Genomic DNA, 13,866 nt, shown 5'->3' with positions numbered 1-13,866 from the left:
TCACAAATGACAGGATTTTGGTCTTCCTTATGGCTGAATAATAGTCCTCTGTGTGTGTGTGTCTGTGTGTGTGTGTGTGTGTGTGTGTGTGTGTGTGTGTGTGTGTGTGTCTTTATCCATTCATCCGTGGATGGACGCTTGGGTTGTTTCCATATCTTGGCAATTGTGACTAATACTTCAATGAACAAGGGAGAGCAGATATTTTTTCAAGACAATGTTTTCATTTTCTTTGGCTAAATACTCAGAGGAGGAATTGCTGGATCCTCTGGTAGTTTTAGTTTTGATTTTTTTGAAAAACTTACATACTGTTTTCCATAGCGGCTGCACCAATTTACATTTCCACCAACAGTGCACAAGGCCTCCCTTTCCTCCGCATCCCCGCCAACACTTGTCATCTCCTGTCTTCTGATAACAGCCATTCTAACAGGTGTGAGGCGATACTGTGGGTTTGAGTTGTGTTTCCCTGATAGTACCTGTTGGTCATTTTCTATGTCTTCTTCGGAAAAACGTCTATTCAGTTCCTCAGTCCATTATTTGATCTGATTGGTTTTCTGAGTTCTTTACATATTTCGGACATTACCCCTTATCACATATATGGTTTCCAAGTATTTTCTCCCATTCTGTAGGTTGCCTTTTCCTATTATTGGTAGTTTCCTTTGCTGAGCAGAAGCTTTTTAATTTGATGCATTCCCACTTGTTTAGTTTTGCTTTTGTTGCCTTTGCTTTTGATTCCAAGACTTTTGGTTCGGTTTGTTTTGGTTTTTAATGATACAGTCCTTGTTGGCTCCTAAATACTAAAAATCAAAACTGGGATCTTTGCTTCTTTTCAGAAAAGAATATACATACTGATAGCATACTAGGAATCCTCAAATTCTAAAGATACAGAAAATAACATATTTCTTCCCTCAACTGTTACTGAGCACCTATTACGTAGCAAGCTCTCTTCAAAGTGACAGGGATATAAAATAAGTAAATGAAAATGAATATCTACAGAAATTCATTTTATAAAACAAATACCTACGAGAGCCTGGCTTATATGTTTGTTTTTAAACCATTAGAAACTGGTATTTAAAGAATGACTAGTTCACCTAATTCAATGAATGGTGGTAGCAATGGTGACCAACAATGACGACGGTTATTACCATTTCCTGGGGTCCTATTTTTGCCAAGCACAATGCTGAAACTTTAACACAAATTCTCAGGCTTCAACTTAATATGACCTTGTAAGGTGGGTACAATCATTAACCTCCCTTTAGGGATGTGAAAACTGAGGTTAGAGAGATGAAATACTTTGCTCATAAAGTAAAGAAGTCATGGGGCCAGTATTCAGACACAGGCAGTGTGGCTTCCTGCCCCCGACCCCCCACAGAAGATGCGCCTTGCTGACGGAGCAACAGAAAAGCAACGTGCAGCAGACCAGGGAACCAAGCCCTGGCCTACAGGTAACATGATAACTGTCCCCCACTCCTCCTGACTCACCGGGCAGCTCCAGCCAAGCAAAGTCCTCACTGCCTCCCTCAGGAAGGCTGACAAGCCAAGACTCTACAGAGAGTCCCCACCTCCAGAGCTCCTACTGCTTCCAAGGGGCCGTGCAGGGCCCGGGCCCCCTTTTCTGTTCCCTTGCACTAACACCCATCACCCATCACCACCTGTGCTACACCTGGCCCTGTGCTCCCCGACCCACCCACCCACAAATTGACGAGCTGGGGGTGAACCGGTACTCGTGAAATACATGTTGGGAAATAATCCTTTGAGTTAATTAATTAGCCATTTAATGCTCTACTTGGCACTTAATTTAAATATTTTCTTCTTTAGAACCTAACTCAAAGAAATCCATTTAGGAGGAAATTAATCAAGGCATCTAGTTAAACGAAGTCTGTTTATACAAATTATTTCAATTCCAAGTTAGCAAACTCTAAATCATTCCTTCCCTATGCCAATTCATACTAAAGTTAAAAAAAAAAAAGATGTTTATATTCTAACCTCAATTTAGAACTGCCTAATGCTCTCTTCATATTGGAATTAGGCAGAAGGAGAATTATGGAGAAATTAAAAAACAGAAGGTCACAAAATCCCCAGTTTTTCACCTACTCCACCCTCAGAGATAACTATTTCAGTCGGTCCCTTAAACCCTTTCCAATGTACATAATTGTTTGCACTAAAATTAGACCATATTTTGAATGTTGTTTTAATCTGATTTTTTAACAAATTTATATCAGATTCACACATTTGTCTGCGCTTCTGTTCCAAACATCCAACTGCCTAACTGACACCTCCAAGGCACCCCAGCTGACTAAAATCAGGACTAAAACCCGATCTCCCCACTGGGTCCCAAGTCACCCCCCCAGCACGCACTCTCCACCTTGGGGAATAACCTCGCCGTCACATTTACCTATTAAGCCACCTCAGATCTACCTACTCCCCACCTCTCCACCTTCTCCTTCATATCCGTCTCCCACCTCCCCCAAAACCCACACACTGGCCCCCCTGGGTCCACTCTGCCTCCTGCCCATTCATTTCTGACACACTCAGCTGGGGATATTTCTCACATGTAAATCTGATCACCTGACACCCCCTCATTCTCACCTGGCTGTCCTTCAGATTCCAGCTGGGTCGCATTTTTTTTTAAGGTAAGTCTTGCTTCACGCTGAGCTTTGGCACATCTTTCACAGGACCGTTCCTTTTCCTCAGAATCATTATCTATCAGAAATTCTGACTCTCACAATAGATCATAAGCCCCAGTAGAGCAGGAAACATGGCTACTTTCGTTCAACAACGTATCACAGCACTAAGCACAATGCCTGGCACACAATAGGTGCTCAGCAAACAGGTTACATTAATTAAAAATACTGAAAGAAAAAAAAAGACTAAAAGTCTTTTTTTCAAAGAAAATTATTATATGTGCTATCTTTTAAATTATTATTATTATTCGGGCGCCCTGGTTTGAAAACATTCTCTACCTAACCTTTATCCAGCAGGGGGAGGGGCACTCAGCTTTGGTTCAACATTGCAGCTTTGATTTGTCTATTCCATAAATGCCTCTGTGCTAGCTTTCACGGACATGTAGAACTTGTTGCTTGCCCACAATCCTAATACATTTTAAAAGTTTCTTTTTCTCCACATTCTTCTACGTGAGCACACTGGCCAGACTGTCCCCCAGAGAATCCTGGCTCCTTTCCAACAAGCAGCAATCAACAGTCTCCACAACAACCCTTCACGGTGCCTGGACCCCACTCTAAACACACAAACTCTTCAAAGAATTTACATTGCTATCCCATCCAACCCTTCGTACAAAAAGCAAGACACCGATAGTGGAAGATTATTTCCCAAGGTCATCCCCAAAACAGAACACACATGACATCATTCTAGGTCAAAACAAAATGATATCCCGGTGTGACAGAGGAAATGCTTGACGCCACATCTTAAATCACCTTCAGCACCAAAGACATAAAAGAGAAGACAATGGTGTGAGTGAGAAAAAGACACTCTTCTTGCTGATCCCCCCCCCACTCCCGGCCAAAAGCACCCTTCCCCACCCCCACCCCCCGCCGACTCTAAGTGCTGGTCACTTCCCCCTGAAACCTGTTTCCACCCAAGGTCAGACTGGAGGGAGAAGTGAGTGAATGCCCAGGATTTTTACTCTGTCGTCTATGTACTAAGTTTACTGTAGTTCACAGAGGGAATGACGGGAGGGACAGAGAACTGAGAGAGGCTCACCGATAGTAAATTATAAATAATGAAGAGCAAACCAGGAAGAAATTCAGAAAGAACGCAGCGCAGCACTCAGGAAGGCTCGCATTACGGCTGTTGTAAACGGTGCTGGGGATGGCGTGAAATCCACTTCAGCTTTTCACAATTTGGCGGAATGTCAATGAGAAGACTGAGAATCAGATCCTAAGAGTAAACAGAGCAGCATGACAACCCTGCCTGGAAGCAGCAATGTCCAGAAGGGACGAACAAACAGGGCACGTCTTCACGCCCGAAGTAGACCTAGGATATTCCATGTCTCAGAAAATCAAACCTACTCCAAGAACACAAGACGACCCACACTCACACCATTTTGAATACATCTGGGTAAACCCTGGAATTGGAATCGTATAGGCACTAAATGAAAAATTCCTCAGTGCTGTGCGTTGAACTCTAATGACTAAAGGATAATGAGCAAAATTACAGCTAAACAGATACTTCAATTTTCTTCCATGATCATTTGAATTACTGCCTCTTAATCCTCATTCCCCTGTATTAAAAAATATTTTTTCATAATTTTACAAATTCAGTGACCAGGTACAAAATCTGTATTCTCTGAGAGAGTTTTCCCCATTACAGAGACTGACAGGAAGGCAGGGCCACTGAAGCCTTGTTTTCACAGTTTGTGAGCAGAAATAGCACCCTGGGGTGGGGAATAAAATTCAGGTGCCCAGAGGGGTGTCCTAAAACAGGACATGTTTTTAGAGAGGAATTTTATTGTTTAGGAGAATGTTTTTCTAACCTAAAACCGAAACAGGTGTCAAGATCCTTAGCTAGAGAAACTGCCAAGAAAAGCTGAAAACACTCCGGGGAGATTAAATCAGGATCAGATTTCAGAGCCACGGAAAAGAGCCACACAACTCACTACACACAGTCCCTCACTTTGAATAATGCATCCAACAACACCGGTGCGTTTGGGTGCTGGCATTCCGGATTCCTTATGTTTTCACAGTTACAACTTAACATGGGTCCTTTAAGATGCTCCTTCAAAAATTTAAATTAAGTGTACGCATACACATATTTAAATATTTCTGAACAAATAAAACAATGATTTAAAAACTACTTTAGTCAGCAGTACCTTGTACTCTCTACCGTTTTTCTATGTGAAAACTGAATTTAATCTACATGATGTAAAATTGTCTGAAAACTTATTTCACTTACTAATATTTAAAACCTTTTTCTCAGGTTAAAAGGTTTTTTTAACCTACATAGGATATATAATAAGAGATTCCAGAAAATGTAGATTTATCATCAAATTCACATAAGAATATAAAATCTAAAACATGGTTGGTTTACCCTATGATTTCAATATGCAGCCGTTTCAGATTACACAGTTTCCTTTATCTTTGGTTTTTAGGTGCGATCTAATGGTTGTGCTGAAAGAAGAGTGTATTATTTTCAGTTGCTGAGTAACAAATTGCCCCCAAATTTAAACAAGAACATCAAACCCCTTAACCTGGTTGACCTTTATAGATCCAACGGCTGCAGAGTCCACGTTATTTTCAAGTACACATGAAATGCCCACCAAAAAGGCCATCAAATAAGTCCCAATATGGTTTTAAAGTTCTTTTTAAAATCCTATGGCTGAACATCTACATCTCAATACTCTAACTACTCAAAATGTGAACTGCGTTTGGAGTGTGAACACTGATGGGGGTGCAGGGAGGAGTGTTACTTGTGCTCCATGAACCTGCCCGGAGCTAATACCACGTGGGCTGAAGAATAAAGTAGGATGGCGCCAACTGGGGGAAAACCACATTTGTGTTCGATCAGAAAGGAAACAGGTCTCATTATCTTGTAATAACCTGTAACGGAAAAGAATCTGAAAAAGAATATATGTATATGTATATAACGGAATCACTCTGCTGTACACCTGCGTCTAACATACGTTGTAAATCAACTACACTTCAATTGAAAGAAAAAGAAAGGAAGGAAGGAAGGAAGGAAGGAAACAGGTGTAGAAACAGGAATGCTCACCACTGCTGCTGGGTGCAGAAGACACACCCAGGACCACTCAGCTTCCTCCACAGAAATCCAAGAGTCCAAAACAGGACGAATGAAAGAGCACATAAATCCCTAAAAGAAAATACTGTGCAGCTATGTCGGCATAGCTATGGTTAATGGATGTGGAAATGTATTTATAATCAACTCCAAAAAAGCAGGCTACTACTCAATCCTTTTTACTTAAGAGGAAAAAAGTGTGTGTCTGACTCTGAAGGAAAAAAGCGTCAGGATGCAAAGCCCACTCAAATAACGGCAGTAATGAGCTTTAAGCAGCAAGGGGGTCACGGGTGACTATTTCCTTCTTTGTATGTTTCTTTTTCCTCATAAGAAGCTGTATTATTTTATAGAAGAAAAACAACCAAAAAAAGAAAAAGAAAAAGAAAAGGAAGAGGAAGAGGAAGGGAGAAGAGAAAATATTAAAAGATCAATACAACACACTAGCTCATCTCTCTCCAGCATTACGGCTGGGAAAGGGCAACCTGTTTAAACTCTTCATAAATTTCTGTAGTTTAAGCTCTGGAGCTGAGCTGCACAATAAGATGACTATAATTTAAGTCTCTAGAGGATGCTCTTCATGTGGACTGCAGGAAAAGGATTTGAGAGCCACCCTATTCCTGGCTCACAGAAGAGCCTGACAAGGAGAACTGACCCCAGGAGAAACAGCAGCAAATCACAGACAGGCAGGAAAGTTCTGCATTTTTGACACCACGTGCTCCCAGCCCACGGTAGCTGCAGGGAACAAACCCCACTACGGCAGGGGCTAGTGAATCAAACATCCGGGACGTTACACAATACCTGGTACCCTGGAATTTTTCCTTTTCCTTAAGATTTCGAGAAAACACATAAGACATCGGCCGGTTCTGAGCCAGGCACTACACCGTCAGGAACGTAGGCGTGAATAAGCACAGCAGCCGCACTCGCCCAGCCCACAGCTCCGGACGCAAGGGGCCAGTGGCTGGAGAGCTCCCGGGAGGAAGAGGAGTGGGCACTGGGCGATTTACCTTCCTCCACCCCATGCAGTCACCTCGCGGTTTAGCCCACCCTGCGCTATCACAGGCCGCGAGGAACAGGTGAGGATGTGGCCGCCGGCCCTCCCGGCATCTCACAGCAGGTCGGATACGAGGGGGTGTGGCCACGGCCTGCTCAAGTTGGATTCTAGCAATCAAGAATCCACTGACTCCTGTGCCAGAGCCCAACATCCTGCCACAGACTCCTAACACGTTCTGAGTCACTCCTCTGCCTCGTTCCCTCAAGGAGGACAGACAGGAGGGTGGATACAGGCCAGTGATGCCTCCATCACAGCCAACAGTGAAGATGCTGCTGCAGTGTGACAGCACTCGAAGAGGAGCCACGGAGGAAAGGGCGGCTTCCTGAAAGCCAAGCCCACCAGGAGGATGCTGGGATGCAGCCGGGCCACGCCAGCTGCTGGGATGGGCCGCCACTGGGATCAGAACAGAGACCTTGTATGTCGCACGTGGAAACAGTGAGCATGATGACAGGCCTGAGTTGTCGGGAAAGATGTTACATTTGGTTAAAATAAGCGGGGGATGGCATGGAAACCTCTTAAAGATATTTCCATTTAAAACGCTGCAATTTTAAAAGTTCAAAACCTAGGATCATGTCCCAGATATCAAGAAAATCATTATACCCTGGGAAGATTCATGATACTTATTATAAAACAAACATATCAGTATGAGTGGCCCAAATGTCCTTTAAAATACATGTGTCTGAAACAGGAAGGAAAGTGTTCCCCCCACCCATGCCCTCCCCCGCCTTCACAGAATGCACTCAGAGCCACTTTCCTGACTTGAACTCACTCTGTCTTTATCATCCGCCACATCACAGAGGATGTCGTCGAGATCGAGAATTCCTCCATCTCCATGCTCCAGTCGATGCACCTGTATCCAGTAGTTTGGATCCTGTATGAAAGAATAGACAGCAAGTTAGCATCACCAAAAGGGAACACAACAATTTACACGGGGATAACCTCCTGCCATGAAAAGGAATCGACCTCATCAAGAATATCCCAACTGACTGAAAAGTCAAGCGGCTGCGCCTATCTCTGGTTGAGTCAATTTTCTTTTTTTATGATGGAGTCACTCCTGCATGCACGTCCCTTTGGCTCAGACGCCAGTACACTATTGTAATAGGAACTGCAGAAACGAGCAAAACTCACTGCACACGGAATATTAATTCCTCTGAAGTATGCTGGGTTTCCCATGGTCCGATATGAAATACTTATTAATCCTCCCAATCCAATTTACTGAGCTATTCTAATAAGCAAGCAACGTACACTGTGTGCCTGAAAAGCTCATGTCACAGCTTATCTGAAGAAAAGGAGGTTGCCTGCCTCGGTGGCTCAAAGTAACCCCTACAAACAGGTCTAAATATACGGACACAGAAGAACGTTAAGACCACAAGTGAACAAAGCAAGCTCAGAACAGCATGTGTGCTTGAGTCTATTTCTGTAAAGACGAAGTTACATACACGTGTACGTGTGCATACAGCAATGTCTCCAAAGATGCACACCAAAATCTGCAACGTTTATCCCTGGGGGTGGGACTGGGGGAGAAGGAAGCAAAAAGGCTTCATTTTAAGTGTTACACACTTCTACCTGGGGTGTGTGGGTGTGTGGGCACGTTCATGCATGTGCACACACATATATACACACACGTACATATACACACCATGTAACAAAATCAAGCTCTAAAGTTATGTGAAAAGAGAACATGGTTGTTCTTAAACTTCTATAATCATTCTCTTGTGTACTTAAATGAAAATATACTAAACTATACCTTTTGCCGTTAGCTACTAAATCATCCACAGCACAGAATTACTAATAAAAAGTTCAATTCAAGGTAACAACTCCAGTTTCCCAGCCTAACCAGTGATGTTTGGTACAGTTTTTTCTTAAAGGAAAGTCTGGGATGGAGGAGGCACAAGATTAATGAGAGTTAAAAGTACAGATTCTGGATCCTACTCAGATCTACTGACTCTGACCTTCCAGGGGTGGGGTCAGGCGATCCATACCCTTGAAGTCCTCCAAGGGCATCTTTAAGAGAGCCATGACTAAGAATCACAAAAAATGGAACACATAAAAAATGCAGAATTATCAATCCCTGTCATTTCTAACCAGCACAGAAGGCAGTCCAGACCCTAATTCTCAAAGTTATTGAACATTATCATAAAAACTACTACGCCAATAACCCAGAGTTCCTCTGTACCCTCATCTGTCTAGATTTCTTTAATAGATTCAGTGCTGAAATCAACTGTTCATCCAGAGCACGGAGAGTAAGCTTGTAGAAAACACGCACACTACACACACGCACACCACACACACACCACACACACACATCACACACCACCACACACACCACACACACACCACACACACCACACACACACCACACGCACACCACACACACACCACACACACACATCACACACCACACACACCACACACACACCACACACACACCACACACACCACACACACACATCACACACCACACACACACCACACACACACCACACACACACCACACACACACACAAACACCACACACACACCACACACACCCCACACACACATCACACACCACACAAACACCACACACACACCACACACACACCACACACACCCCACACACACCACACACACCACACACACACCACACACACACCACACACACCACACACACACATCACACACCACACACACACCACACACACACCACCACACACCACACACCACACACACCACACACACACCACCACACACCACACACACCACACACACACCACACACACCCCACACACACCACACACACCACACACACACATCACACACCACACACACACCACACACACACCACACACACACCACACACACACACATCAAACACCACACACACACCACACACACACCACACACCACACACACCCCACACACACCCCACACACACCACACACACCACACACACACCACACACACACCACACACACCACACACACACATCACACACCACACACACACCACCACACACACATCACACACCACACACACCACACACCACACACACACATCACACACACCACCACACACCACACACACACACCACACACACACATCACACACACATCACACACCACACACACCACACACATCACGCACACACCACCACACACCACACACACCACACACACACCACACACACACACCACACACACACCACACACCACCACACACACCACACACACACATCACACACCACACCACACACACATCACACACCATGCACACACCACGCACACACACCACACACACACCACGCACACCACACACACTCATCACACACCACGCACACACCACACACATCACACACACATCACACACCACACACACCACACACACACCACGCACACCACACACACACATCACACACCACACACACACCACCACCACACACACACCACACACACAATCACACACCACACACACACCACGCACACCACACACACCACACACACCACACACACACCACACACACACATCACACACCACACACACACCACCACACACCACACACACCACACACATCACACACCACACACACACCACCACACACCACACACACCACCCACACCACACACATCACACACCACACCACACACACACACCACACACACACACCACACACCACACACACCACACACACACATCACACACCACGCACACACCACACACACATCACACACCACGCACACACCACACACACATCACACACACACCACACACACACCACACCACACACACACGTCACACACACACCACACGCACACACCACGCACACACCACGCACACCACACACACACACCACACACACCGCACACACACACACCACGCACACATCACACACACACCACACACACCACACACACACACCACACACCACGCACACACCAAACACACACACATCACACACCACACACACACCACACACACACCACCACACACACACCACACACACCACACACACACATCACACACCACACACACCGCACACACACACACACCACGCACACATCACACACACACCACCACACACCACACACACACCACGCACACCACACACACCCATCACACACCACGCACACACCACACACATCACACACACATCACACACCACACACACCACACGCACACCACGCACACCACACACACACATCACACACCATACACACACCACCACCACACACACACCACACACACACCACCACACACCACACACACAATCACACACCACACACACACCATGCACACCACACACACACCACACACACACCACACACACACATCACACACCACACACACACCACCACACACCACACACACCACACACACACCACACACATCACACACCACACACACACCACCACACACCACACACCACACACACACATCACCACACACCGCCCACACCACACACATCACACACCACACCACACACACACACCACACACACACACCACACACACACCACACACACACCACCACACACCACACACACCACACACACACCACACACACACCACACACACACATCACACACCACACACACACCACCACACACCACACACACCACACACACACCACACACATCACACACCACACACACACCACCACACACCACACACACCACACACACACATCACCACACACTGCCCACACCACACACATCACACACACACCACACACACACCACCACACACCACACACACCACACACACACACCACACACACACCACACACACACATCACACACACACACCACACACACCACGCACACACCAAACACACACACACCACACACACACCACACACACCACCACACACACACATCACACACCACACACACCACACACACACACCACCACACACACACATCACACACCACACACACCACACACACACATCACACACCATACACACACATCACACACACCACACACACCACACATCACACACACACCACACACACATCACACACACACACCACACACACCACGCACACACCAAACACACACACATCACACACCACACACACACCACACACACACCACACACACCACCACACACACACATCACACACCACACACACACATACCACCACACACCACACACACACATCACACACCACACACACCACACACATCACGCACACACCACCACACACCACACACACACATCACACACCACACACCACACACACACCACACACACCACACACATACCACCACACACCACACACACCCCACCACACACCACCACACACCAAACACACACCACACACACCACACACACAATCACACACACACCACACACACCACACACACACCACCACACACCACACACACACCACACACACCACACAAACACCACCACACACACACATCACACACCACACACATCACACACCATACGCACACATCACACACACACCACACACACACATCACACACACACCACACACACACATCACACACCACACACACCACACACACCACACAGCACACACACACACACACCACACACACACCCTTGGCATCCCCTTCACTCACTGGTCCTTACTCTGCGTAATTCCCTGGTTACAATGTCATCCAGAGAGTTCTTAAGAAACCTGCTGCTGTGAGTCCAGCCAGGCTCCAGAATTTGTCGTTTCTGGAATTGTTGAGCTGTTGAAGAACAAAGTCCTGAAGCAAACTCTACTCCTACTCTTCTTTACCAAATGGTATTAACTCTCCAAGAGAAATGGGGAAGAATGAATAACCTGGTGGCGCATAAAGAGAAAGTCATCACCCCCAGCCACTTACCACTGATCCATCCTGCCCTCCGCTTCCCCCAAGCAAGCTGCAGGATGACCTAACCAACCTAACTATCAGCTTCCACTTCTAAAACAACTCTGTGCACACAGAAGCAGGCTGACCTCGAAAATGTAGCTTATAAAACACACTCTGAAAGCCTCTTAATCCTCTGCACTCTTTCCACATGAGATCACAACCTACTGCCTTTCTATAACACTTGGAGCTGCTCCTCTGAAATAAAGTCCCTCCTCAAGATTTCCCAGCCTCTTAAATGAAAACCTGCTACGGTCCAGCCTCTCTCCCACCACTTCCCCTCTCACAGCCCGCACTGTGCCCTGTGTAACTGCACCCCTCCTCGCATGCCCAGTGCCTGGGGACCCACCTTACCCCCCAGGCTGACCATTCCCACCCATCAAGACTCCTCAGCCATCCTCTTCTCCAAGAGCTTCTCCTGACCGACCGGAACACCCCAAGGAAGGTTAGAGCTCTATCTCCAGCCTCACTGTTAATGTATCTAAAAACCATGAAGGTATGATGCAAACTAATATAGAGAGGATGGATAAACAATAAGGTCCAACTGTACAGCACAGGGAACCGTATTCAATATCCTATGATAAACCGTAATTGAAAAGAATATTTTTTAAAAAGAATGTATATATATATGTGTGTGTGTGTGTGTGTGTGTGTGTAACTGAATCACTTTGCTGTACAGCAAAAATTAACACAACACAACTATACTTCAATAAAATTTTTTAAAAGCCGTAACAGTATGCAAAATAGTACTCAGATGTCAACTTTGAGCCTTTAAAAACTGTTAATACTGTATTTTTCCAAACGCTAAAATAATAGTACAAAATCTTCTGTTGACCATACTTTGCCCTCGAGCTACCACACCTCGACCCTCTTGACAGCAAAATTTTTTAAAGATCTGTCGTCTCAGATTCTTCTCCCATAACCCTGTTCCAATCAGGCTTCCTCCCCACCATGGTTCCAAAACTGTCTGTCAAGGTCACCAACAGCCTCCATGTTGCTAAAGGAGATCTCCAGACCCATCTTCCTTGGTCTATCAGCAGAATACGATGCCGCTGGTCACTCCCTCCTCCTTGAAACACTCTGCAAACCTGGCTCAGCATCCTTCAACGATCTGATCAAGTCTAATTCTGAGATTCAGTTGTTGACTTCCGCCTCCAGAGGGGTCCTAATTCGACGGTCGGCTATGCCAAGTAGCCCTGACAACACCATATCAAGGCA

General features: G+C 45.8%; 1 protein-coding gene across 19 annotated transcripts in view; it reads right to left on the bottom strand.

Annotated features, from left to right (window-relative positions):
- The window catches only part of PARD3 (par-3 family cell polarity regulator), a 642,797-nt gene that overhangs the window by 524,490 nt on the left and 104,441 nt on the right, over positions 1 to 13,866 (bottom strand). For all 19 annotated transcript variants that reach the window (XM_060006131.1, XM_060006137.1, XM_060006132.1 and 16 more), the window contains one exon: positions 7,569 to 7,670. In XM_060006131.1, the coding sequence (XP_059862114.1) occupies positions 7,569 to 7,670 (102 nt within the window). The remainder of the gene's footprint in view (positions 1 to 7,568; positions 7,671 to 13,866) is intronic.

The sequence above is a fragment of the Delphinus delphis genome, chromosome 2 (assembly GCF_949987515.2).
Source record: "Delphinus delphis chromosome 2, mDelDel1.2, whole genome shotgun sequence".
In the NCBI taxonomy this organism is placed as follows: Eukaryota; Metazoa; Chordata; class Mammalia; order Artiodactyla; family Delphinidae; genus Delphinus; species Delphinus delphis.
Note: the sequence above shows the minus strand (reverse complement) of the source record. Positions and strands in the feature narration are given on the sequence as shown.